At 42.9% G+C, this 25,201-nt stretch overlaps 1 protein-coding gene across 1 annotated transcript in view; it reads right to left on the bottom strand.

Moving 5' to 3' along the window:
- Positions 1-15,636, bottom strand: part of plxnc1 (plexin C1) — a 61,665-nt gene extending 46,029 nt beyond the window's left edge. Inside the window, exons 1-12 of the mRNA XM_076296860.1 lie at positions 14,568-15,636; positions 14,333-14,470; positions 13,065-13,199; positions 12,826-12,929; positions 5,646-5,754; positions 5,394-5,523; positions 5,186-5,288; positions 4,862-4,958; positions 3,801-3,839; positions 2,132-2,265; positions 1,851-2,045; positions 186-288 (exon numbers count right to left, since the gene is read on the bottom strand). Coding sequence (XP_076152975.1) covers positions 186-288; positions 1,851-2,045; positions 2,132-2,265; positions 3,801-3,839; positions 4,862-4,958; positions 5,186-5,288; positions 5,394-5,523; positions 5,646-5,754; positions 12,826-12,929; positions 13,065-13,199; positions 14,333-14,470; positions 14,568-15,500 — 2,220 coding nt within the window. The 5' untranslated portion in view covers positions 15,501-15,636. The remainder of the gene's footprint in view (positions 1-185; positions 289-1,850; positions 2,046-2,131; positions 2,266-3,800; positions 3,840-4,861; positions 4,959-5,185; positions 5,289-5,393; positions 5,524-5,645; positions 5,755-12,825; positions 12,930-13,064; positions 13,200-14,332; positions 14,471-14,567) is intronic.
- Positions 15,637-25,201: the final 9,565 nt, after the last annotated feature.

The raw sequence follows: 25,201 nt of genomic DNA, 5'->3' as shown, positions 1-25,201 counted from the left end.
CTGAGTCCAGTTCTCACAGTACACTAAGCAGGTGGGTGGAGAGTTGTGGAAGGGCTGGGGGCTTAGCAGCAGAGTGAGACAGAAGTGGATAACCAAGCCAAGTCGGTTGGGGAGGCAAGAGCCACAGAAAACTTCTGCCGTAAAACCACTGCGATACTTCCGTGAAACAGATGTCTCATTCTTACCTCATTCTTTCTCTTGAGGGTGATGTCCTCAGGCTGTTCTTTGTGCTTCACCTTTTCCACAAACTTCATGTTAGAGCCCTCTAACACAATCTCTCTGCCTCCACTGCAGACCACAGAACATAGAACCCAACGTCAGGTCACGTGTGTGGGAGCACCTGAGGAAACTAGTATGATCTTCCTCTTGTCCCAACAGAACCCAGCATCAGGTCACATGTGTGGGAACACCTGAGGAAACTAGTGTGATCTTCCTCTTATCCCAACAGGTGCCTGACAGTAGTCAACACACCAATCACATGGTACAGAATAACATAGAATAAAACAATAAACTAATAAATAAATAACATTAATATAGGCAAAAAATATTTCCTCTAGCTCACAAAACCAACACAAGGGTTGGGCTCCTGAGTAGGACAAACTACAACTACAACAACAACAACGATTAAAATAATAATAACAATCATCATACATGTTGTTGTTATTACCATCATTAGTAGTATTAGTATGTAGTATATGTGATGAAAACATATACTGTATACTCATTCATGCGAATACATGTGAAAGTTCAGTGAAGTTCAGTAAGCACAATGAGGGAAATTTTAAGATGCTGATGCTCACAGTAAACTAAATATGCTGAGATAGCTGTTTTTAAAACAGCCTGGTAAGAAACAGTGAAGTGACGCTAATGTGAATCCCCCTTATCAGTGACCGGCATCCTATACAATCAGATACGAGAGGCAAAGTTGTGACGGAGAAGCATAGTTTGTAATGGAGACAGCCTAACTCGAACCCAAATCACGCACAGTCCCAAAACCAGAAGCAAAGTTTGTGACGGAGACAGCCTAACCCAAACCTAGAGCTACACAGACAGAGCAAGGAAGAGAGAAGTGAAATGGTTGTGCTGCTGGCAAATAGGCTGACAGCTGTGGTGAGATGGCTGCTTTCAACAGAGCCTGGTGAAAAACAGTGAAGTGATGGTAGACACAGGCATGATTGTGCTACGGTGTGAAATGGGGACACATGGAGTGCAATGACAGAAAGACAGACATACAGGCAGGCCGACACACACACAGGCAGACAGATATGTAGACAGACAGACAGGCAGGGAGGCAGACAGACAGACAGAAAGACAAATATGTACACAGACAGACAGAAAGACAGATATCTAGACAGACAGACTGACAGACAGACAGCTGCAGGAGAACTTATTACATGTAAGTAAGATGTAGATTTGCACATACAGTACAGCATATGTAACGGATGGCAGCTAGCACAGCTGTGTGTGTGGAATGTTGGTAAACCTCACTCCCCGACGCCTTAAGAGTAGTGCTGGCATGAAAGCTAGCAGCCTGGGCTTTTATCTCAATTGTCAGTACGCTCGACTTACGTTTCGAGGTGCTCATATTCGCAGGTTCGAGTCCAGGCCTGTGCAGGGCTGAACTCCGCAGGTTCAGCACAACGCAGGTTACACATGAACAGGTTGGTTCTCTATCACACGATGGGATGGTGTGTTTCCTTAGGGAGAACGGAGCTGAATAGCCTATATCATATGCCATTTTAAGGACTCTGTATATGCTGTACTGTGGAGATGCTTTTCAGGATAGATGCATGAGACTGTACCTGGCCCATGTGGTCTTTGGTTTTCAGGATAGATGTATGAGACTGTACCTGGCCCATGTGGTCTTTGGGTTCAGACGGCTGCAGATCGGTGGGGAGTCGTAGGTGAGTTTGGTGTTGCCATGACACTGGCCATCCATCGTCAGTAAACAGACTCTCACGGTTCCTTTCACGGTTCTGCTCGGAATGTGGAATGTCAGAGACTCATGGGAACTGGAGTTTCTAGAGTGGGACAACACTGGGGACCTGGTCATGTGACAAAACAGGAAATTAGATCACACATTTCACACACTCAGTTTAAATGTTTTCTCATGGCAAGGAAAGGTACCTACTCTTTTGGATTGCAGTCCATGTTTCCTTGGAAACGGACCTTCATGACTGATTCCAGGTTCCTTCCTTTAATGACTGCACGGTTTCGGCCATGTATGGAAACCTCATCAGGTGTCATGGATAGAATGTCTGGCTTCTTAGATTACGAGCAAAACAGAAGAAAAACAAGAGGGAGTGAGAGAGAGGGGGAGAGAGAGAGAGAGAGAGAGAGTGAAGAAGAGATAACAAGAGATAGAAATATACAGATACACAGTGTGCGAACAGATTGATGCAGTTAACAGCAACATTGTCAACAGGTCAACATATTTGTCTACAGGTCAAATGTCTAAGAAACAATGAGTGTCTTGAAGGAGAGCAGGGAATCCTTAATTCAACACAAAAAAATATGTCCAGACTCCAGACTTAGCAATGTCTGAATCAGCACGTAAAAAATTAACACTGATCGGCCCCAGCCGTGGCGCAACTGGCTGATGCACCTGCACCATACGCTGGCGACCCGGGTTCGATTCCCGCCCCGTGGTCCTTTCCGGTTCCCACCCCGACTCTCTCTCCCACTCACTTCCTGTCACTCTCCACTATCCTGTCACATTAAAGGCATAAAAAAGCCCCAAAAAATGAACTCAAAATGAATTCAAAAATGAACACTGACCACATTTATTTTGCTATACTGTTATGCTACGCCGTTCCTTTTATTTTTGCTTGGTCTAGCAACTGCTGTCTGTATATGCAGGGAGAGCTATACAAAGACTGTGCATGTCTGGTGGAAATACAGGTCTGGCAAAAATAACCTAAACTCTTAAGATGGTTTCACTCTCACAGCTGGGCTCCACCGGGTGCTTAATTGAAGACTTCTGTTTGTGGAGTGTAAAAATAGTTTTAGAAGACTTTTTCAAATGTACAAGCCGCAATCACGTCTGGTGTAGCCAGTTCCACTGTTTATGGAGGAAGCTAATTGTTGCGGCATACGCTCCGTGAACGGAACACTACAGTATACGTGCCTACTGTAGCCTGCCTGTTAAGCATGTAAACACATCTGTCTGATTATCCTAAAGATTAATATCACAGCACAACATCATTATGCTGTACTATTAAATGGACGGAACGATTCAAAGAAAATAAAACAGTAAAAAGCAATGCTATGAACTAACTGTTATACATCTTCAGAAGTTAATGATATGGTACTGTTTATTTATTTATTTATTTTTTAATGTCATCAAAATGCATTTTAAACCAACACAACGTTGCTCCTTTATCTCGTAGTAACAGCATCAAATTCAATTTGATGCTACACTGATTTACAATACAGACAATGAGGTCTCTGACATTACCAATGTGCGCCTGGAGCCCTACTGTAGTATTGCACTATGTAACGTTGTTGTTGATAGAAGGACCATGATCCTTTTTCTCAGTTTTACACAAACCCCCTTAGCGCTAAACGAGTACCCAGTACAAAAAAGGGAATTCTTACATTGTGTAACTTACAGGACATGAACACATACAAAGAGCTGAGAGCTAAAAAAGACAAGGGACATTTCTCAATGGTGAGCAGTTTACGGGCAGGTTATTAATACAACACTATTAAGCAACCACATCCCGCAACACTGGGTACTTCCTTTGTGTTTGGAACACATCTTCACTGGTCTGAATAACAAAGAGAAATCTGCAACTTACTGTGTAGTTCTGTCCCAGTGTTATGTTTTTACATACATCCTAAAGGGAGAGAGAGAGGCAGAGAGAGAGAGAGAGAGATGAGAGAGGACAAAGCAAGTAAAAAAAGTCAGATATCACTTGTAGACTAGTTCTATTAAAAACCCCTATAAAAAGTTCTAGTGGTAAATTTGAGGAAAATAAGGTACACAGGCTACTTCCTGGGGTGCTGATTAGATTCAACCTTTCTTGTTTAAATGTATTAATTGTAACAATTAGGACTGAGTGTAGTCGTTAAGGAGCTGGGCTAGCATGCAGTAGCCAGTAATAGTTGTTGGCCATCGTTGCGATTCCCGGCTGCCATCGCTGTGCCCTTGAGCAAGCCACTTAACCCCGAGTTGCTCTGGGGAGACTGGCCCTTGCAATAATAGAATTGAAAGTCGTTTTGAATAAAAGTGTCAGTTAAATTAAGTATAAGTATAAATACTCTTTTGATCCCGTGAGGGAAATTTGGTCTCTGCATTTATCCCAATCCGTGAATTAGTGAAAGACAGTCAGCACACAGTGAACACACAGTGAGGTGAAGCACACACTAATCCCGGTGCAGTGAGCTGTCTGCAACAACAGCCGCGCTCGGGGAGCAGTGAGGGGTTAGGTGCCTTGCTCAAGGGCACTTCAGCCGTGCCTACTGGTCGGGGTTCGAACCGGCAACCCTCCGGTTACAAGTTCGAAGCGCTAACTAGTAGGCTACGGCTGCCCATTAATCAATAATAATAATACCAGGCCTGATTTGGCAATCTTAGCTGGCTAGACGTTTACGTTAGTGAAATTGGGCCTAGAGTATTGGACCCTTAGCATTCATGAGTTCTCATCGCATTGTAGCTACTTAGCCATTCTCGCTGCTAACATTATAGCTACTTCAATCTTGCACCTATTTCTTTCCTACCGACAGTATGCAAAGTCTAACTACAGGGCTTTAAGTATAACATGCCAGAGTTATCATTTAACCATTAAAGGCTGTGAGCAATATTTGTTGTTGTTGCTGTTGTTGTTGTTGTTATTAATGTACCTGAAGGTTGTCTTACCTGTGAGGTTTCTAAACCCTTTGTGGATGCTGTTTTCCAGGTACAAGCCTCACCTGAGAGAGACCACACACATCCTGCAGACATGCACTCCGTACACCTGTGGAACAAACACACACACACACACACACAAGCAACACCTTAAACAAAAACTTAAATTAAGTTAAGTAAATCAATATTTTCTATAACAAATTTGTGCTATACTGTGAACATCTTGAGTCAATGTTCATTATCTTACACAGTGGAATGTGATTCATCTCTTGATAAGTGTGTTAAAAACAATGTCTGTATGAAGGTAACAAGAGCAAGCAACACCACAGCTCTCACAAAGCAGAAGTCGGCCTTCCTCTGATGCTGGAGCAGTTTTTCAAAAGCACATCTTTAGTGAGTGTCTCCATCTGGACTGTGATCGTAACTCTGAGGCTGAGTCCTGCACACATGAACACACACAGAGGCTCTCTGGGTCAGACACACGACAACTGTCCACTGTGGTTTACTGGAGCAGTAATAAGGAGACATGTGCCCATTCACAGACCTTTAGCAGGGAAGCTCTCAGTAGAGAAGGTGCAGGAACAGTTGGAGGGGCCCGGACTGTCACACTTCTCTAAAGCACATGAGAAACGTATGCCTCTGTTCAGGTTGGGTGCAGCTGTCACTGTGATGTCCTAGCAGGGGAGAGAAACACAGACTCACACCAGGATCTGATAGGAAATGAACAACAACAACAACAACAACAACAACAACAACAACAACAACGCAAATAACAACGAAATGTAAACCTCTGTACCTGTCCAGTGCTGTTTCTGATCATGTGGACAGACATAATGTCCCTCTGCTGGGACGTCCCAGGAACCGAGACCCAGTCCGAGTTGGAACAGTCATGCTGGAACATACACCTGGTACAGAACAGAGAACACTGAGGCCCAAGGGTGAGGAAAGACATGGTGCTAACCATAGATATAGGTTTCTATACAGCATATGGTGCTAACCATAGATATAGGTTTCTAGAGGTTTCTATTTCTATTCTATAGGTTTCTATATCTATGGTACTAACCACCAGAGCTATAGTGACCGTGTACTGCCAACCAGTGAGTGTGAAGAGGACAAAAAGTGACAAGAGGGCTGATATACACAGTAAAGGTGATTTCACTAGTTCACATTCTTGAATTTGCATAAAGACATAAAAGCATAATACATAAAAGCATAATAGAAGAGCATGTTTGCCGAGGTCTCTGGCCATGGTCCTGAAGGGCTTCGCGGAATCGTGTCGGAGTCGACTGCGCAGGCATGAGTCGTGCAGTACATACACCCATTTATTCTTTAACTATGGAAGACGGGAGGCATAAGGGGGGGGGGAGGGCCTAAGATATTTTTTTAAGCCTTAGGGGAAGGCCCAGGAGAAATGTTTTGGCCTGGGGGGAGGGCCGAGGAAAATTATTTTTTCCTGATCCATGATATTTTTTTCCCCTGATCAATGATCCGTTTTCGATATTTTAAAAGGTTTGTAGGGCAAAACATGATTCACGTCTCTTTGACAGAGTGGGCGAGTCCAAAAAGTCGCAACCCTACCTGAATCTCCCACAACTCCCCTCGTAAGCTTGCAGGTCACCCGCGGTCAGTGGCGTGCACAGACATTTTGGGGGGCAGGTGCTCAGAAGGGGGGGGGGGGGGGGGGGCACCTTTTAGCGCACGTGGAACACTTAATTAGGGACCGTTCGTTATTTATGACCGCCGCGCAGCGAAGCGGCGGTCATATAGGTTTAGTCAGATTCTTTTTTTTTTTTTTTTTTTTTTTTTTCTTTTTCGCATGCCCAAATTTCTGTCAATGAGTCCCGGGACACTGAAAGACCGGGGTAGACGAAACTTGGTGGGCATGTAACCGCACATGGATAGCATGGAACCATCGTTTTTCGTTTTGATCTGTAATCGCAGGTATCTGTGACCTAACATAGTCAAAACTGCACGAAATTGGAAGTGTAGGATCATTATGACACCCTCTGAATGCACGCCAAGTTTCGTGGAATTCCGTTCATGGGGGGCCACACAATAAATTAATTTATGTTACTATACACCAACTGGCCTGTAGGTGGCCGGAGACAGTTTTCTGTGAATATCTCGAGAACCGTAGGGCCTAGGAGGTCCACCTTTTTTTTGTATGTTGATCTCAAGGGGCCATGTCAACCCATCCCATTACCACTTATTTCATGTATAGCGCCACCTAGTTAAAAATTAAAAAGCAAAAATGTAGGTGTTTTCATCACATCACATCTCTGGCTGACATGGTCAAAACTGCACGAAATTGAAAGTGTAGGATCATTATGACACCCTCCGAATGCATGCCAAGTTTTGTGTACTTTCGTTCATGGGGGGCCTTACAATAAAATAATTTATGTGTACATTTAGTGACGTACACCAACAAGGATTCCCGGGACACTGAAAGACCGGGGTACACAAAACTTGGTGGGCATGTACCCCCACATGGATAGCATGGAACCGTCATTTTTCGTTTTGATCTGTAGCCCCCCCGCTGGACTGGACCCCCCGAAAGGAGGGTAGGCCAGACACAGTTCTCTGTGAATATCTTGAGAACTGTAGGGCCTAGGATGACCATTTTTTTTCCGTATATTTGCCTCCAGGGGTCATGTTAACCCATTTCATGTGCACACATGTGCACAAACAGATACACACGCACACACACACATTCACAGTAATCATACGTATGACATATACTCACACAGTAGACATATGTACGCTTCCATGCACAGGCACATACGCAGGCACACACACAAGCACGCACACACACACACACACACACACTCACACACACACACACCCACACACATAACATAAACATAACACAAACAATCAAGAATTTCTCAGAATTATGAACAGGCAAGATGGAGGTGGGGTTGTATAAAATGAATTTTACATGTGAAATCTATGAACTAATCATGTTTTGGGACTTGTTGTCTAGCAGATACCAGTGAGAATTGAGTGTGGATAATGCAATTTAGTGAGACAGTTAGAATCATATAGGCCTTTCAGCGTGATTTCTTTTTGTGGAAAAAATGTGCTGGACTGGGCGGCGGTCATATTTTGTACCGCTCTGCGGTACATCTAGTTATAAACGGGGTCACCGGAGGAAAATAGGGGAGGGTCATGTCTTTTTATTCTTTGTTGAGGGGAGGGTCACCTAACTTTTTTTTGTCTAGGAGGGAGGGTCACCCATCTTTTGTATTAATGAAAACAGCAAAAAATCAAAGTGGCTTGCTTGATTGTTGATTTCTGTCGCCATATAACGTTCTCTTTCGTTCCATAGCTCTGTCAACATTGAACAATGAAAATGAGGGAGATTTCCCGGGTTTCTCACGCAAAGTACGGAAAATGTCAACATCCGTCCCCATTAACGTTGGAAGGGTTGGAGCAACAAAGTAGCCTACTTTATTCACGCCTAACAGCCTATATCCATTTGGTCAACTTTATCCAGACCTAAAAAAGCTAAATTTAACTTTGGTTTACTTGTAGTTTACCGTGTAGCCTAACTTTAAACAGTGTGCATGCTTAACACAAAGCATACTTGTGCTTCATTCATCCACACATCCAGCTCCTAACGTTTTGACAAGCATTTCTACCAATTGACCTTGTTCCTGCCCATCTCAAGCTTTGCTGTCTCCATCCTTTCTGTTTTTGTTGTTTGCAAAAATATATATAGTATTTATTGGTAACCAGCAACAAGTGCAATTTCTTAATCGCTGTCATTCTCTCTCCTGCCAACAAAAATGTGTTAGGCCTACGTTCCAAGTAGCAGTGCGTAATTCTGCTTCATAAAGTTGAACAAATACATTTGGTCATATAAATAGCCAGTTTATGGTCTACAGTGTAGTTGGTAAGTTATGGTAGGCCAACTTGGAGTGAATATACAAGGGAAATTCTTTGTCTAGCTGAGTAGCCTGGCAGGTGCGCACGTAGGCATAGCCTACGGCCGAACACCGCAAGCGCTAATGAATCTGGCTCTCACGACAACCACGTCGTTAACTAGGCCTAGGTTAACATCACTCTGAGTTCGCATTCAAGCAAGCAAAACGATGATTTGAATACATCTGTTTCACTGGAAGGGCAAGGGGTAACGACAGGACAACACAGAGACAGTGCAGAATGCAGGACTAATGTTATGAGTATTACAGTAACATGGGATATTCTACGGGAAAATATTAAAACGGCAAGACAGCAGGGAAACGTTAAAATGATAAACCGGGAAAAAGTTGGCATGTTAGGTATTTTTCGGTCCCTGTGATTATTTGTGAAATTGTGCAAACGGCCTTTTCAAGTCATTTGAGAAGGAAGGAGTGTAGCAAGCTCCCAAATTGACGCTTGTCTGAGAAATTGAGTTTTGGATAATGTTCAGCTTCGGCAGCTTTACAATGACTGAGGAAGCCTAGAGACGAGTCCATAGCAACAAGTTCATGTGTTGAATTTGTTATTACCCAGTGTGCTTTGTTGAATGGTCTCAATGCTTTATTGTTTTATTTCATGTGAATACTTACTAGAGGAGTAACTTTTCAAGTAGGCTAATGCAGTTGCAGGAAGTGTGTATTTAGTTTCCATGCTTATTGTGTTTCCACAACAATGTTAGGGAGTAAATCTACTGAAATGGCCACCATCTTGGTGAAGTGTGAAGTGTAAGATCAGAAAGCAGAGGTTGATTTTAGGACGGTAGCATATGTTGATGTGTTATCATAGCGCGTAAGAGCGTGGGCGGACGACATCGACAATTGGCCCGGGAGGGTCATGTCATTTTTGAAAATGCTGCTGGAGGGTCGTTGAAAATTATATTGCAGGCAGGGGAGGGTCATGCAACTTTTGATCGAAGCACTCCGGTGATCCCGTTTATAAATAACGAACGGTCCCTTATAAAAAAAAATTACACGCACATGTTGAATTAAATTTGACTTGTGCTGCAATTAGTAAATCAATATACAATCTAGACAATAAAGACACCAAAATGTGTTAATTTATGTTGCCTAACAAAACCTATACAACAGAAAACGTTCGTCTTAACACATAGATTTGCAATGGCAAACTCTACCGAAATTATTTGTAGCCTATGTGGTCGTCGGCACGTTATCTGTCATTGACCTGGGCTACAGCGTAAAACTTTATCAGGTGACCAGTCGGCTAAAAATGCTTAGTTGTTTGATGCTGTATGAGCATTTTACTGCACAACAAAATTATTACACGTTGGGCTTAGAGGACAAACGGTACGACTTTACTTGATCTGTAAGACAATAAAGAGACCAAACAGTAGGAGAAGGAGTTATAGTGGGCTACTGATTGTTGTCATTACATGAATGCAGATGGGCATTTTTCACAGGTAATGGGGAACTTCCCGTTTCTTCTGTCACAAATGAATGTGTTAATACATGTTGCCTAACAAAACATATACAACAGAAAACGTTCTTCTTAACACATACATTTGCAAAATCTACCGAAATTATTTATATGTGGCCGTCACGTTATCTGTCATTGATTTGGGCTATAGCGTAAACCTTTATCTAGCTTTATCTAACTAGTTTATCAGGTGGCCAGTTGGCAAAAATGCTTGTTTGGTGCTGAATGAGAGATTTTACTGCACAACAAAATTATTACATGTTGGGCTTAGAGGGAAAACTGTAAGATTTTGCTTGATCTGTATGTTACCTGGCTGATGGGGCACGGGAGAGCAGCCTGTCAGCGACCATGCCTGCGATGCCTGCTATCTGAAGACGCTAACTGAACTGCTACGGTGCTGCGCATCTGGCGTGCCCTGCGCGCGAGTTCGCGCGAGTTCACGCGACAAAGGAAGAGAGATAGGCTGGTCGGGTGTGCGCAAGGAGGTGGCTCATTTCGGGGCATTGTTTCAGTCGTTTCTCAGTAAAATCTTAATAATATTAATAATTAAAAAAAAAAAAACAAGTTTCAAAAGGGCATTTTCGTTGATAAAGGGCAAACTTCCTAGTGCTTTAGCACCACCTAGTGTCTATGTATGCACGCCTATGCCCGCGGTTATGAGTTATAAACCAAATATTTTAATGATATTCGGGTCATTTGCGGGCGGGTCAGTTAAAATTAATTAAATATATATATTCTACAAATAGGCCTACTTAAAATATCACGAGAAGGCTAGCATCAATACAGTAAAGCATCAATAAGTCAACAGTAAAGAAGCTGAAGACGCGAGTTAAAATAATAAAGACACCCCTTCAGGAAAAGCGATATAGGCTATGGGAAATATTGGGAAAAGTTCTTAAAGAAGATGACAGTACAAGTTATGGTCTATGTAGGCCTACTTCTTGCGAAGCCATTTAGCCAAAATGGGCAGCCTGCAGGAATAAATCTTATGGCACAGACTACACAGCCATATCTACCGGTATGTATAGGTTCGCGCATGCATAAAAGTTACCTTAGTTCGTTGTGTTTGTGACTTTAAACAGTGGATGTGCTTTAGTAAAGCTTTGTGCTTCATTCAGCATTTTAAACCAGTTCTTACGCTAACGTTTTGACCAGCAATGTATCTCTCTTGCCTTGCCTCCCCATTTCTATTTTCGAAAGAAGTATGTCCATGGCCAAATCTTATCCTAGTGTTCTAATCCTTGGTGGTTGCGTGCGTGCTTGCGCTCTTATTCTCATTCTCTCTCCTGTGCAAACATTATGTCCTGCATGCCTGCGTGTAGTTCTACTGCATAAAGTTTTGCAAATAAATTAGTTTGTTTTACAGAAAGGGACTACTGCATGCAGGCTATAACCAAAAGCACACATTTTGTAAATAAGCGGGTCGGATCGCGGGTCGGGTATAATTTTGTCCTAATTAATATTCGCGGTCCGAGTTGCGGTCGGGTTGATTAAAATATCGGGCGACCGCGGGCCGCTTGTGACCAAACCCGCGCAACACTGGTTTGTAGCCCCGTGTGTGTGTATGTGTGCTTATGACATATTCTGGCCGTTTTAACCTTGTAAACGTAATTTTTCGACCAGTTTTATTTGATTCACGTAGGGGGGAGGGCCTAGGAGACATTTTTTGAGCCGGGGGGAGGCCCCTGGGAAAAAAAATTTGACCAGGGGGGAGGGCCAGGCAGAACATTTTTAACCCGATCGTCTGGCGACCGCCCCCCCCCCCCCCCGCTAAATATCGTACAGTCCCTAAAGTTAAAGTTGACACTCCATTTGAGTTGTTTGTTTTAAGAAAGAAGACATGGGCTTGCAAGTAACGTTATTGCATAGGCCTACTATAAGGTAGCCTAGTTTATAGCTAATCCGTCATAGGCTCCTGTCCAGTCAGTTAACATCCAGCACAATGCATTTTGTGCATTGTAACGTTATTTCAGTCAATCGTTCAATGTGTGGCCAGCATAGGCTACTTTATCAAAGTAATTATCCTCTGACCTCAGGGGGAAATGATTGTCCACCCCTGTCATTATGTACCCTTTGAGTAGGTAATGTTCTCACTAAATCTAAACTAATTGTTTCTGCAGTCGAAGCCCTAACGTTAACATTAGCTTAAGCCTAACCTAACTTTACAGTGACTGGCCACATGTTTATCCTACCTTCCGTAAAATCCGTTGCTTTTTCATAGGTAAATCCGCTACACCTCTAGATGAAAACAATCCAGACTCGGCTACACCGAAATATTTTGGCAATATGTTTTTATTCTTCATCTTATATCAAGTTCAGCCAGCTTGTTTTCTATGCGCTGTCAGTGTAAACAACTAATGCTTGTCCTCCAAGTTCGTTCTTGACTACGGTTGTTAGGGACCTGAAACCGGTCTATAGTGGTGACAATAACACTTTGATTGTTAGTGTTAAGTGTTAAAGTGTTAAAGTGCAATGTGAATGACAGATGTGTGATATGTGAGAGCGTGTTCAAGTGTGCAAGTGAGTAATTTTAGGTCATTAACGCAAGACCACAGCCGTGCAGCTTCAAGTGTTCTCACCGGCTCTGAGACACACACCAGCCACAGAAGGGGTCCAGGGCCGACCAGCAGTCCCCCAGAGTCTGAGGATACTCACCACACCGGGCCACAGGTACCTTTATCATCTATACACACACACACACACACACACAGTGTTGTGGTTACTCATGTCATTAAAAGGCTAACATCATGCCATATACTGCCATATTTGATCACAACACACACACTTCACAAACTGTATTACTATTTAGCTGACTCACCTGGTTTCCCTGAGCCACGTAAACATCTGTGGGATTCACTGGAACAAAGTGCATCTTGGGTAAAAATGTCCGATCCTCATCTAAACTGTACAACACACTAGGGCAGCCAGGTTTGAGAGACTCGTCTAAAGCAACCTGGAATGTAAATAACCAAATGATGGAGGCCATTTCTCCAGTCCAAATAAATCTGCAACCAATTTGAATTCATAGAGGAACAGCTTCATTAACAAAACCACATGGTGGTGATCTCCACAATTTATCTTTAATGAACAAACCAGATGAACGTTCAAATAGTAGGAAGGTGTTGTGATGTGAAGTAGCCTATATAAGATATCAACACAATGTAGGGGAGAGCGGGGTTAGATGTCACACGGGTAAGTTGTCACGTGTTAGATCTCAGCCACTCAAGGGCACTGGTCAAAACTGTTAATACAGAAATGATCAGAATTAGTGTCAGAGGTCATCTACGTTGGAATTTAAAATGAAAGATTTATTACCTTGATGTGAGACAACTTTAACTGTTTTTCATGTCAAAAAGTAAATTTTGAGACATTCAGTCTTTTTCTTCTAACTCATTACACAATGGGTTGACAATAAAATAATTAGTACCATTTAGAAGTATAAAGAGAGAGCTACAATTCAGTTACCTTTCATCATAGCTACGCTAAAACATGTGGCTGCTGGCCATCAAAAGAGCTAGCAATGTCAGTTGGGGTTGGTTGTCACATTTTTTGTGGGGTTAGTTGTCACATGTTGGCCTATGGACTCTTCAGTATTTCATTATATCATCATATTACCTTGGTTTCAATAGGGATTTAATCTAAATAGTCTAAAAAACAACTTAAAACATAAAATACTAATGAAAAGAACATACCTGATGTTTCCTGTTCATGTTCTCAACGCATAAGATGTATGTAGTTTTGCATTTCAATGAAATTAAACTTTTTACATTATTTTTAAGAATGTATCCATTTTTCATTTTTATCCCATTGGAATAACATTGGGACAACTAACCCCATAGCGTGTGACAACCTACCCCGTGATGGGGATGGTTGTCACATTTGCGCAAGGTGCATTTGACAGCCCACATCCTTCTAACTGACTGGATTCAAGCAGATCAAGGTCCCTCCATTTGTACCTAACACATGAGGCTTCCTTTGTGTCCTGAAAGGGAATTTGTGCAGGACACGGTTTTTGTGGAAACTAATTTTAAGTAAAAAGTGTGACATCTAACCCCGCTCTCCCCTACTTGTGAAATTATTACCAACCTTGATCAGCAGTCCAGTTCCAGTGCCAAAGAAAAGAACAATCCAGGAGTTGCTCCTCAAGGCTGCGACAGATGTGATGAAGCTGTTCCTGAACATCACAGCAGCTGGCCTGAGAACTTTATCCGTGATTTTACTGGACTGTAATAAAAAAATATGCACAATACATGCGGGTCACAGTTTATCCACTGAACATTTCATAGCCTATCACATAACTAATTACAAGTTATTTTCTTACCTCTTCCTTTTCTTTCTGTGCACACGCGTCTGTGTTGATACAGACACCTGATACGGGTCCTGTGCGTGATCGGCTGATGTCGAAAATCGCCACCACGGTATCTCCGGCATTCGTCTCGACCTGAAAGACACCTGCCCAAAGGATGGGCGACTCTCCTGGAATAACAGCGGAGGACTGAAGCTTCCACGGTGTGACTACGTCGCTTTCACAGCACTGCAGGACCGCACCTCGGAGGGTTGTAAATGTGCCCGCTTTGGTATATGTTCCGTCCTTGGTGTATTTACTGTCGAGGCTCAAAAGCTTCACTGTCGACTTGGAACCCCTCTTTTCATTCAAAAGTAGACAAACATGTGAGGATGCAGTATGCTGGAAGCCATCTACAAACTCGACTTTTCTGTCACCAATATGTTGAATGCTTGAGGTTGGCGTACCTCGGATATCTGGTTTAGAGAATATCCCCCCAAATTGTCCATCTCTTGTGTCCCGCAATGTTACCCAACCACTGATGTCACATTCAGACTTATTTATGTTTTTCCCCACCAGTAAGTATTTGTTATCTCCGTGGCCAATAATAACCGCTATGTTTGGGTATGTTCCAATGCCGATGTCTTCCTTGTGTATCGTGTTGGAAATATTGTTGATGTCAAGAACTTCACAGTATCCGCATTCGTATGATCCACATGTTATCACTGAGCCATTACTGATGAAAGGCAGTAGAATCTCTACTTTGTTTGAAGTTGTTGCATTTGATATCTCTTTCCGCGTCTCTGGGTTGAGGTCGAGCCTCATCTGGTGAAGCTGAGTATCCGTAAGGACGTACAGTTTATCGACCCCAACAGCGAAATTAACGACATCCCCATCAAATATGTGTGCCTCTATACAGAGAGCGCACCTGCAAACAGCTAAAACAACTGCGAGCAAAGTAAATTCCATTTTGTGCCAAACTTTGGCTACATCTGTCTGAGCGTAGGCCTAGTGTCTGTTTGAGCGTGATGCCCATGACTCGCGGTCACTTGCGTCTTCTCAAAGGCGTACAGGAGTATACCGTTTTTTAGTTCCCCAATTTCGCAGAGAGAAGCTGTAACTTCCGCATGCACTGGTTCCTTTGCCACTGCAGTGACTACTGTTTAAATCACCTAGCTGGGAGAGAATAATTTTGGCGAAACTCCTTCAGTCGTTAACACTCCATCGGCGAGGAAGGTATATGTGACAGCACACAGGTTAACATAGGCTAAGAATGTGCGAGCGTGTGTGTCTGTGTGTGTGTGTATAGAAAGAATATTGGAAAGAATAAGAATAGAATGTGTAGCCTTATATTGAATAGGCTTGGTTGTTGATTGGCCACTGAGGGAAATCCTCTACAGCGCACGGACTTTAACACCCTGTCGTGTGTATCTGAAATAAAAAAATATTTCCTTGGAAATGTTCTGGAATGTTCAGTTTTCCAGTGACAATGTTGCCCTTCATCGCCACTCAAAGGCTTTAAAATACACTAGTGCTGTGCAATCAAATGAATCGATTAATCGTGATTATGACTTCCAACAATTATGAAAACAATGTAATCAAAATATAATGAAATAATCAGTTTTATAACAATGCTTTCCTTTTGTCTTGAGCCATTTTGCATGTATTTTTTCTGTTGGATCACATTTAAAATTCAGTTTAAAAAAAATTGAAAATGATTGATAGTTCCAAAATCACTGAGTAATCATGTTTAATAATCGTGATTTCAATATTGAACAAAATTATAATGATTTTTGCCATAATCGAGCAGCCCTTTCACTCTCCCTCTCTATTCCTGATGCATTATAGTTGGTAGACTACTGCCATCTATTGACTAACATGTGAAATACGCACATGTATTAGACTTACAGGGAGAGCATCAATCTCAGCTCTGACTTCACTTCACCCCCCTAAAACAACGTGCAAGTTGTTAAGAAATAAGAATAAAAGTGTCTGCTAAATAGAAAACACAATAATATTATGACAGATGCATAGTAATTCTTAGCTAAGGTCTCTTCTACGCTGTAGCTTGAATATTATTCTCTCTCTGTAAGTCACTTTGGATAAAAGAGTCTGCTAAATGAACACATGTAAATGTAAATAACCTAAACCAACATGACTGCTGTTGATTATGCAAAGACCACAGCAGGATTTTAAAAACAGCTTTTGCAGTTTTTGCCTCTTTTGCCTTTTATTAAGTGGAAACCTTTACCAGAGTTACCTCACAAGGCCATTTATTCTTCAGGGTGATATTTGCAAATGATTTTGGTTGAGTCTGATTTGTATTCCATCACATAGTCTGATTTGTAATACAACCCCAAAACAGAAAAAGGTGGGACGTTGTGTAAAATATGAATAAAAACAGAATCTAATAATCTGCAAATCTCTTAAACTCATATTTAGTTGCAAAAACAACACAGACAACATATCAAATGTTGAAAATGACAAATTTTACTATTTTGTGGAAAATATACCAGCAGTGACGGACTGGACGGTCTGGCATCTTTGGGCCGGCCAATCACGGAGCGGCAGGCTCACTGAATATACCACCAGCAACATGTTTCAAAAAAAGTTGGGACGGGGTAATAAAATGCTGGAAAAGTTGTGTAATGATAAAGAAAACAAAAGGAAGAATGTTTCACAACTAATTAGGGTAAGTGGCATCACAATTGGGTATGAAAAAGAGCATCCTAGAGAGGCAGGGACTCTTAGAAGTAAAGGGGGTATTCATCACTATGTGTAAACCTGCGTGCACAAATAACATGAAATTGTGAAGTGTTTGGGGAGTTAATCATCTACAGGACATAATATTATTAAAACATTCAGAGAATCCAGAGAAATCTTTGCGAACAAGGGAAAGAGCTGAAAAACACATTGGATGGCAGTGGTCTTTTGGACCTCAGATGGCACTGCATCAATACCAGACCTGTTAACAGACCTGTCATTGTATGGGCTCAGGAAAATCTCTGATAACCTTTGTCTATGTGCACAGTTTAATATCAATTCAAAAACTGCAGCCAACATTGTAACAGCTAAAATTTTTATTGAGACATGATACAGAAAATACCACCCTCTTATCTGGGCCTGAACTTGTTTAAAATGGACTGAGGTAACGTGGAAAAAGGTCCTGTGGTTAGACCAATCAAAGTTTGCCATTCTTTTTGGAAATCAAGGACTCATCTGGGCTAAAGAGGAGAGGGCCTATCCAAGCATCCAAACCTATCCAACTTGTTTCACTTCGAAACCCAACATCTATGAGTGTGGAGGAGCATTAGTGCCAACAGCATGGGCATCTTGCACATTTGGCACAGCACAAACAATTCTGAATGATGTATACAGGTTTTGAGCAACATATACTGCCATCCAGGCAATGTCTTTTCCAGAGACGACATTGAATATTTCTGGAAAACAATGCCAAAATGAATTCTGCATATATTTAAATAGTATTTCTCCATAGAGGAAGAGTCCAGGTGCTAAGATGGCCTGTCTGCAGTCCTGATTTGTCAAATTAGGTGCATGATGAAATGAAAAGTATGACTAAGAATACCCCATACTGTTGAGCAACTGAAATCCTATATTGTGGAGTAATGGGACAACATTCTCAAAACTGTAGCAAATGGTCTCCTTAGTTCCTAAACATTTACAGAATTGTGTTAAATAAAGAGGTGAAGCAGCACAGTGGTAAACATGCTCCCGTCCCAACTTTTTTTGAAACATGTTGCTGGCATCAAATTCAAAATTAACATAAACTTTCCATGAAATAGTCCAAATTTTAATTTTCAACATTTGATATGTTGTCTATGTCCTTTATGCTTCTAAATATGGGTTTATGAGACTTGTATGACATTCTGTTTTTATTTGCATTTTACACAACGTCCAAACTTATTCTGTTTTGGGGTTGTACCTCACAGTCTGATTTGTAATCCATCATAGAGTCTGATTTGAGTGTGAAGTGCTCAAAAGGTCTGAAAAAGGTCAGTAAAATTGGAAAAAGCTATTGAGAATGATAATTCACCCCAAAATACAGTGAAACCAATATATTACCCTGCAATGGAACCACAGTACAGTAATATACACCTGGTGCATTCTTTGTCATATACCAAGGTGCACAAGGGGGCGCCATCACCATAAGGAAGGGAACAACGCTGATCTGACTTTGGTCACAGTGCCTAAAAGTGGCTAGATGGGCTCTCTGCAGAGCCCATCTATGGAGAGCCTTGGCACTTCCTATTAGGCCCATTGTATCGATCTTGGTTGAAGTTCCATTAGAATTCCACTGGAGGTGATCGCGGACAAGCGCAGATTGAATGGGAGTCTATGGAGCTAGATGGCTAAATGTATCTCTTTCTCCTGCTTGTCGTTGAATCAACATTGATTTTATTGTTGATTCCGCAAGTTCAATATAGATTATAGTCCAAAAGTCGAATTAATGAGTACTTATGTCCTTTCGATTTCTTACAGGTTGGGCCGTTGTTGGCCGGAACACGCTAGCATTCAGCTAATGAATGCTGATTGGTCAGTGACGGACTTGCGACCAGGGGGTCAAGAGCGTGCAGATTAGCTTCAGCATGTTAGCATACGCAATTTTCAAATATGGCGCTGTATGGATCATTTAGAACCAGCTCCAGTAGGAGCAGTAGGCCTATGCTACTACATTTAAACACAATTGTTGCCGAGAGGTAGCCTGGCGGGCCATCCTATATCATTGAAATGTATAGTCTGGAATCGAACCATTCACCTCGCTTAATCCAAGGGGCGGGCAGAGAATTGTCTTTTAAACTGCCTAGACATGCAATAGGCCAGCGCTACGACCATATCCGTATCCGGTCGGCAAAACGGCAAATACATCCTTCTTCGAAAGGAATGACTTAAGTGCATTGTGTTGCTCAACTTTCAAAGTAAAGCACAAGTCCAACTCCTCCAAAGTTGATGCCAACGCCGATTCAAACAACCGCTCTTCGTTCGCCATAGCCACCTTCCTTGTTGTTCACCGTCGCAGGACTGTCGTTATCCTGTTAAGCCCGCCTTAAGACTCTCTAACAAAATAGAGCGCTGTGATTGGATGACGTCCACGGCGTCAGCCAATAAAAAATCCCTATGGTTTGAGCAAATTAATTTGCCGCCGCTAGGGTGCGTCTAGATTTCTAGGCTAGCCGAGAGGCATTCCAGCCTACGAATTTAATAACAAGTAGGCCTACACCATGCATAATTAAAAAATAACTCAACTTAGGCTACACAATAAGGTTTCCATTACAGCACAGCGCACATTCAATGAATGAGTGAAAGCGGCTGCCTTGTCTCGCAATAAACAGCTGGAAATTCCGACACTTTTGAGCCTCACAGTGAGCCATCAAACACCCCCTATATTTAAGTGCCTATCAGTCTCAACATTTAGATATATAATAAAACAGTCCTAAAGTAAATTAAATCCCAAACCAAACCAAAAATCGTCTGCTTTTGATAGCCTGGTATGCCACTCCAAACGAAACACACGTCTCACAATACAACGCACAATGTAAGAAATAAAGCTCTGCCTCGCATACAATCCTGCCCCAAACATACCAGCCTAAGCCTAAGTAAATAGCAGACCCCGGACATAATTTGAGGATTTACGGAAAGTGTGCAATCATACATGGACGCCTGGCGATGCTCTGGCCGTCTGTGCCTGACTCTGCTGCCTCATTTGGATGGTAACTCGACACGTGAGCGCAAAAATGGGATGTTGTGGATGCGTAAGTAAACTCTTTTTTGCAGAGTCCGCAGACTACATTCTCTTTAAGGGTTACTTTACCATCTGCGGTGTACAACCCAAAGTATTTCCAGACACCACATTTTAGATGAGTTGGTGACGAAATTGTCCGCTCAGGCTGGTGGTTATCTTCCATTTTCGAAACAGGGTGGCTATTGAGGGCTCTGGCTAGAATATGTTTAGAGCACCCGCTATGAGATGGCAAACAATAAAATAAAAAACAAACTAATCATAGACTAAAAATGCGCTACACATGGCACTAAAAACCGAATAGTTTATTTATAGTTCGACTTCGGCTAGGACGGTAGGCAGACTGCTCTTCGTTAGAGCCGCTATTATCCAATGAAATTAAGTTGCGCTTCAGGGCGATGTGGTGATTTTATCTAGACATGATAACTTGTGTGTGTGTGCATGCTGGTTTATTAGAAACATTCCATCTTATATAAGGATATTGTTTGTGCAACTGTTATGCAACATTTACTGGAAGTCATGAGACTGAGCTGTCGGGGACTAAGAGTGAAACTGGCAGTGAAAGTAGAACCAAACAGGGCTTAGGAGAAATGGAGGGGTTTACAAGAAAAGGAGGCAGAACCAAAAGTGAAAGTACACATAGAACCAAAACAAACACATACTCTGCCTGGCAACAGATTACACATACACTGCAAAAACTGCTTATCTAACAAAATTTAACCAAGTGTTATTAATCTTATATCAAGATAAAAAAGACTAGTTGGTATTGTTTTCAGTATAAAGAGACTTACCTAGCGCTTTCTTGTGAAAACATTTGACTTAATTTAAAAAAAGATTGACTTATTTTAAGACATCTCATCCTGAAAACAAGCAAATTTGTCTGCCAGTGCGTTAAGCAAATTTGTCCTAAAAACAAGCAAATTTGTCTGCCAGTGCGTTGAGCAAATTTGTCTTGATAAGACTCCTTAAAATAAGTCAAAGTCTTCTTAAATTAAGTCAAAATGTTCTTTTGAGAGGGTGCTAGGTAAGTCTTTTCATACTAAAAACAATACCAAATAGATTTTTTAATCTTAATATAAGATTAATAACACTTGGTTAGAATTCATTTTTTGCAGTGTAGGACCTGGTCACATGTATTCTGCCTAGTAACACACATTTTTTAATGTTTAAGTGGGAAGGGTTTTCCACCAATATCTCAAGTCCTAAAACGTTCTGATTGGCTAAAAGGGGCCTGGTGACGTTCCTGGTGATAGGAACGCCTCTCAGGCCCCTGAGAGCATAAAAGAAAGAGCTCAGGCACATTCAGATCAGATCTCATCGGGGTGGCAGCTGCGACTCATCACTCTATTGCCTGACGGTTCAGTCCTGACGCTGTTTGGATTGTATTCTCACTACAATACGGTGAATAAAGGATCAACAGTCTTCAGCATTTCTCGTCTTGGTGTTCTCCTAGGGTTACATCAGAGTGCTAGTTGGATTGGAGGTTTCGGGAAGTGGATCATTTCCACGACAGATCTGGAGGTCCTACCGAGATTTGAAAGGATTCAACAAGGGAAGCAGTTCCGTCCCGGGTGAAGCAGACTTCTCCAGTGCAGTTCTCCGGGCCTAAAACAGGTAGGCATTTTTGCTTATTATTAGGGAGAACTGTACTGTGGGAGTCGGTGGGTAGGCCAGGAAGGGGTGTTAACCTGAATCCTCAAAAGAATAGTGGAGACACAAGACAGAGGTTGGGTACTGTTGATCTTAAAAAGCGTGTTGTGATTTTGAAGACCGGTTAAAAGTAGTTTTCAAGGAGAAAACTGAGTTAAATGGCCATGTGATAATTTCCAAGGAGGAAATCTAGTTTTCAAGGAGAAAGCTAGTAATAGTGTTTTAATTTCCAAGGAGGAAATCTAGTTTTCAAGGAGAAAACTAAAATAGTATTTTGTGTAAAGGGAGCACGGGCTGCCCTAAAAAATGTATGTGTGTTTCAGAGAAAAGAACTCATATTATCGAAGTCGCGGCTGCGATATTCATAAGAAGGTTGCACAACAACCATAGTCTGAACATAAGAAGATTGTTGCAGTTGTTGGAGGTTTATGCTGATGCCCCCCCCGAGCCCCCTGTTAGAGCAGCGGTGCCCAAGCTTAGGATTGTGAGAGACGAGCCAGGGTCCCAAGGAGAAGTCCTCTACCGCCTTGAAGTTTCTGACGATTCAGGTGAGGGAGAGCCCGACACAGACTCCACAGAAGAGTTCACTCCAAACAGTAGCGTGAGGGAGGTAGAGACAGACATTGGACAGGGGGAAGTCAGTGCCCCACCAGAGACAAGCTACAGCAGCTTAGGGTCTGAAGAAGAGGGACGCCAGGAGTCAGGTCAGTGGGGTCCAGTGAGAGCTCCAACTCCCTATCCAGGTAACACCGTATCCCACCGGCTAATCCACAACCCATTCCGTGTAGTTAATAGCCCAACCACCCCCCGATATAGCCCACCACCCTCTACAAGCTACAGCCCAACCAGCCCCCAGGATAGCTCAAGCTACAGTTCAACTGTGCCTCAGCAGGAGGAGGTTCACGGCCCGGTTGAGCCCCAGCCAGTGCGGGACATACAACAGGAGCTAAGAGAAATAGTTGGCCGAGACAGAGGTAGGCTGGCCAGTTTTATGAAAGGGTCTTTGTCAGTGTCAGTATTCTGGAACAAGGAAGGGAACAGTAGGGATAAATATTCAGTTCACACCGACCATTTTGACAAATACGGAGGAACCCACTCGAGGCTAGGCACCCGCATAGCGCCATTGGCCCTGCAGACAGTGATAGAGCAGGTAGGAAAGTTTGTGGGGGTGAACACAAGGCCGGTGGTTGACCAGCTCTTTGCCCCACCTGAGGGCAGAAAGTGCAAGTTTGAGAGAGATTCCCCAGCTGCAAGAAGAAGAAGGACAAATAGAGATTATAGATAGAGAACTAGGGAAAAGTAAGAGGGGGAGGTACTGCTGCAAGGCCTCTATAACGACTGCTTAGCTGAATAAACTTCACAATAACTGCTTAGCTAAAACCTGTAATCTGCTAACCTTGCTTAAAGTGAAGTTTTGTACTTGCTTCAATAAAATAAAAAGAGAAAATAAATCCAATAAATGTACTTTGTGAAAAAACAAAATAAAAGGTTAAAAGGTAATTTTGAGTGAAGAAATATTATTGAAAAGAAAGGTAAGGACTCAAAGTCCCCACTGATAAAATAACATTGGTAAAATAAGGAGGATAGTTATAATAATAAAATAAAAGTAAGAATTTAGAGAGAATAGGCAGAGTGACGCCCACAAATGGCGAATGAACTTAGAAAGTAAGTGGCATATCACTTTCATTCGACAGAAAGATAATAAGTGGTGCATATTTACAAGAAACCGAGAGGGCCTTGTGAGCGGAGCATATAAGTGCCATAGTTATATGGAACTACTAGAGAAAGTAGAATACCTGATAGGGAAAGAAAATGGTTCTTGAGATACAAGGGAGACCACACAGCATGGCCAAAGGAAGGGTCACTCAACCCGACAATAATTGCTCAAATGAGGGGAAAAAATCATGAATTACAAGGGCTATGACAAAAGCACACGGAGGCAGGAAAAAAGAGAGGGAATTGAACACTCTGGAGGCCTTCGCTAAAATATCTGAGAGGAAGAGAAGGCAGAGGGCTGACCAGAATGACACGCCGCCCACAACGCCCACTACAGAAAAATGCCCCCAGTTACAGCCCGCAAGAAGAGAGCTGGACCCAAACATCAGAACCCGGGGCTCCACCCATGGAGGAGCTACGTCCTCCCCCATACAGGGAAAAGGACAAACTATACCCGGATGTGCCACGAGAGGAAGATAACGTGCGGGAGATATTCCGACGCTTGGAAGAAAGAGACCCGCGGGCCCTGGCGATACAAGCACCAGTGTATGGACCACAGGCCCCAACAGTGCACTTGGCAGTGCAGGCCCCACTGATGGTGAAGGGAGTCACACTGGAAGGAACCTGCGCGGAGGTGCTGAAGGAAATAAAGAGGATAAGAAGAGAGCAGGCTCATCCCCAGCCGAGACCACCAACACCTCAGCCGGCGTCTGCACGACCATCTCCACCATCATCCCCCACCGGGACGACGATCCCAGAATACCTCCTGGAGAGCACAGTGCCGGATGGAAGGAAGGAATGGACTGAAGGAGAAGAGGCTACAGAAGAGCAGGTGGTAAGTGACTTCCACGCAAGCACAAAAGGACATTGGGAGACGAATGGACCTCCAGTAACCGGCCCCCAAAAGCCCTATTGGGAGAGCCAGAAGACGGGTGCGGGTGACCCAGAAGCTGGAAGAAGTGAACCCCCACGCCTCCCAGGCCAAAGGAGAGAGCAGGCCCCTGGGGGGGGACAAAAGGAACAGAGACAGTGGTATGCAAATCTGTGGGACCACCTGGACGCAGTCATGAAAAAATGGATCAAGGCCACAAGGGAGGAGGAGAAAGAGGCCCAAGATAGAGAGGCCCTGAAAACCCTGGCCTGGGTGAGGTCACAGGTGGACAAGGAACCTGTGATGGAGGGGTGCAGGGAGCTTTGGCGGGAGCTCGAGGAATACATCCAGGTATGCTGGAAGGAAGTGGAAGAGGCCATTAGGCAAGCGGAGGAAAGATACCGAAACAAAAGAAGAGAGGAACAAGGGATTGAAGAATCGTATGAGAAAAAAATGATGAGAATGGAAGAAGGTCTGAAAAAGTTGAAAGCCGCCAGGAAAATCGGATCAGAAGAGGGAAAGCTGGCCGAGGAGATTATGGAGAAAATAACAGAGGTGGAGAAGTGGGGAGACAAGGGGGCAGGCCCAGGGAGCACGCCGGAGCATGTCAGGTATAAAAAGGCCTGCAGGGACTGCGGCGAGAGCCTGAGAAGGGAAATGACAGAAGTCCTGAAA

This window comes from Alosa pseudoharengus, unplaced genomic scaffold (assembly GCF_046254945.1).
Source record: "Alosa pseudoharengus isolate Yale_2024_CS ecotype anadromous, Long Island Sound unplaced genomic scaffold, YU_APseudo_1.1 YU_APseudo_1.1_scf_20, whole genome shotgun sequence".
Lineage (NCBI taxonomy): Eukaryota > Metazoa > Chordata > Actinopteri > Clupeiformes > Clupeidae > Alosa > Alosa pseudoharengus.
This window is presented reverse-complemented; position numbering and strand designations above follow the sequence as displayed.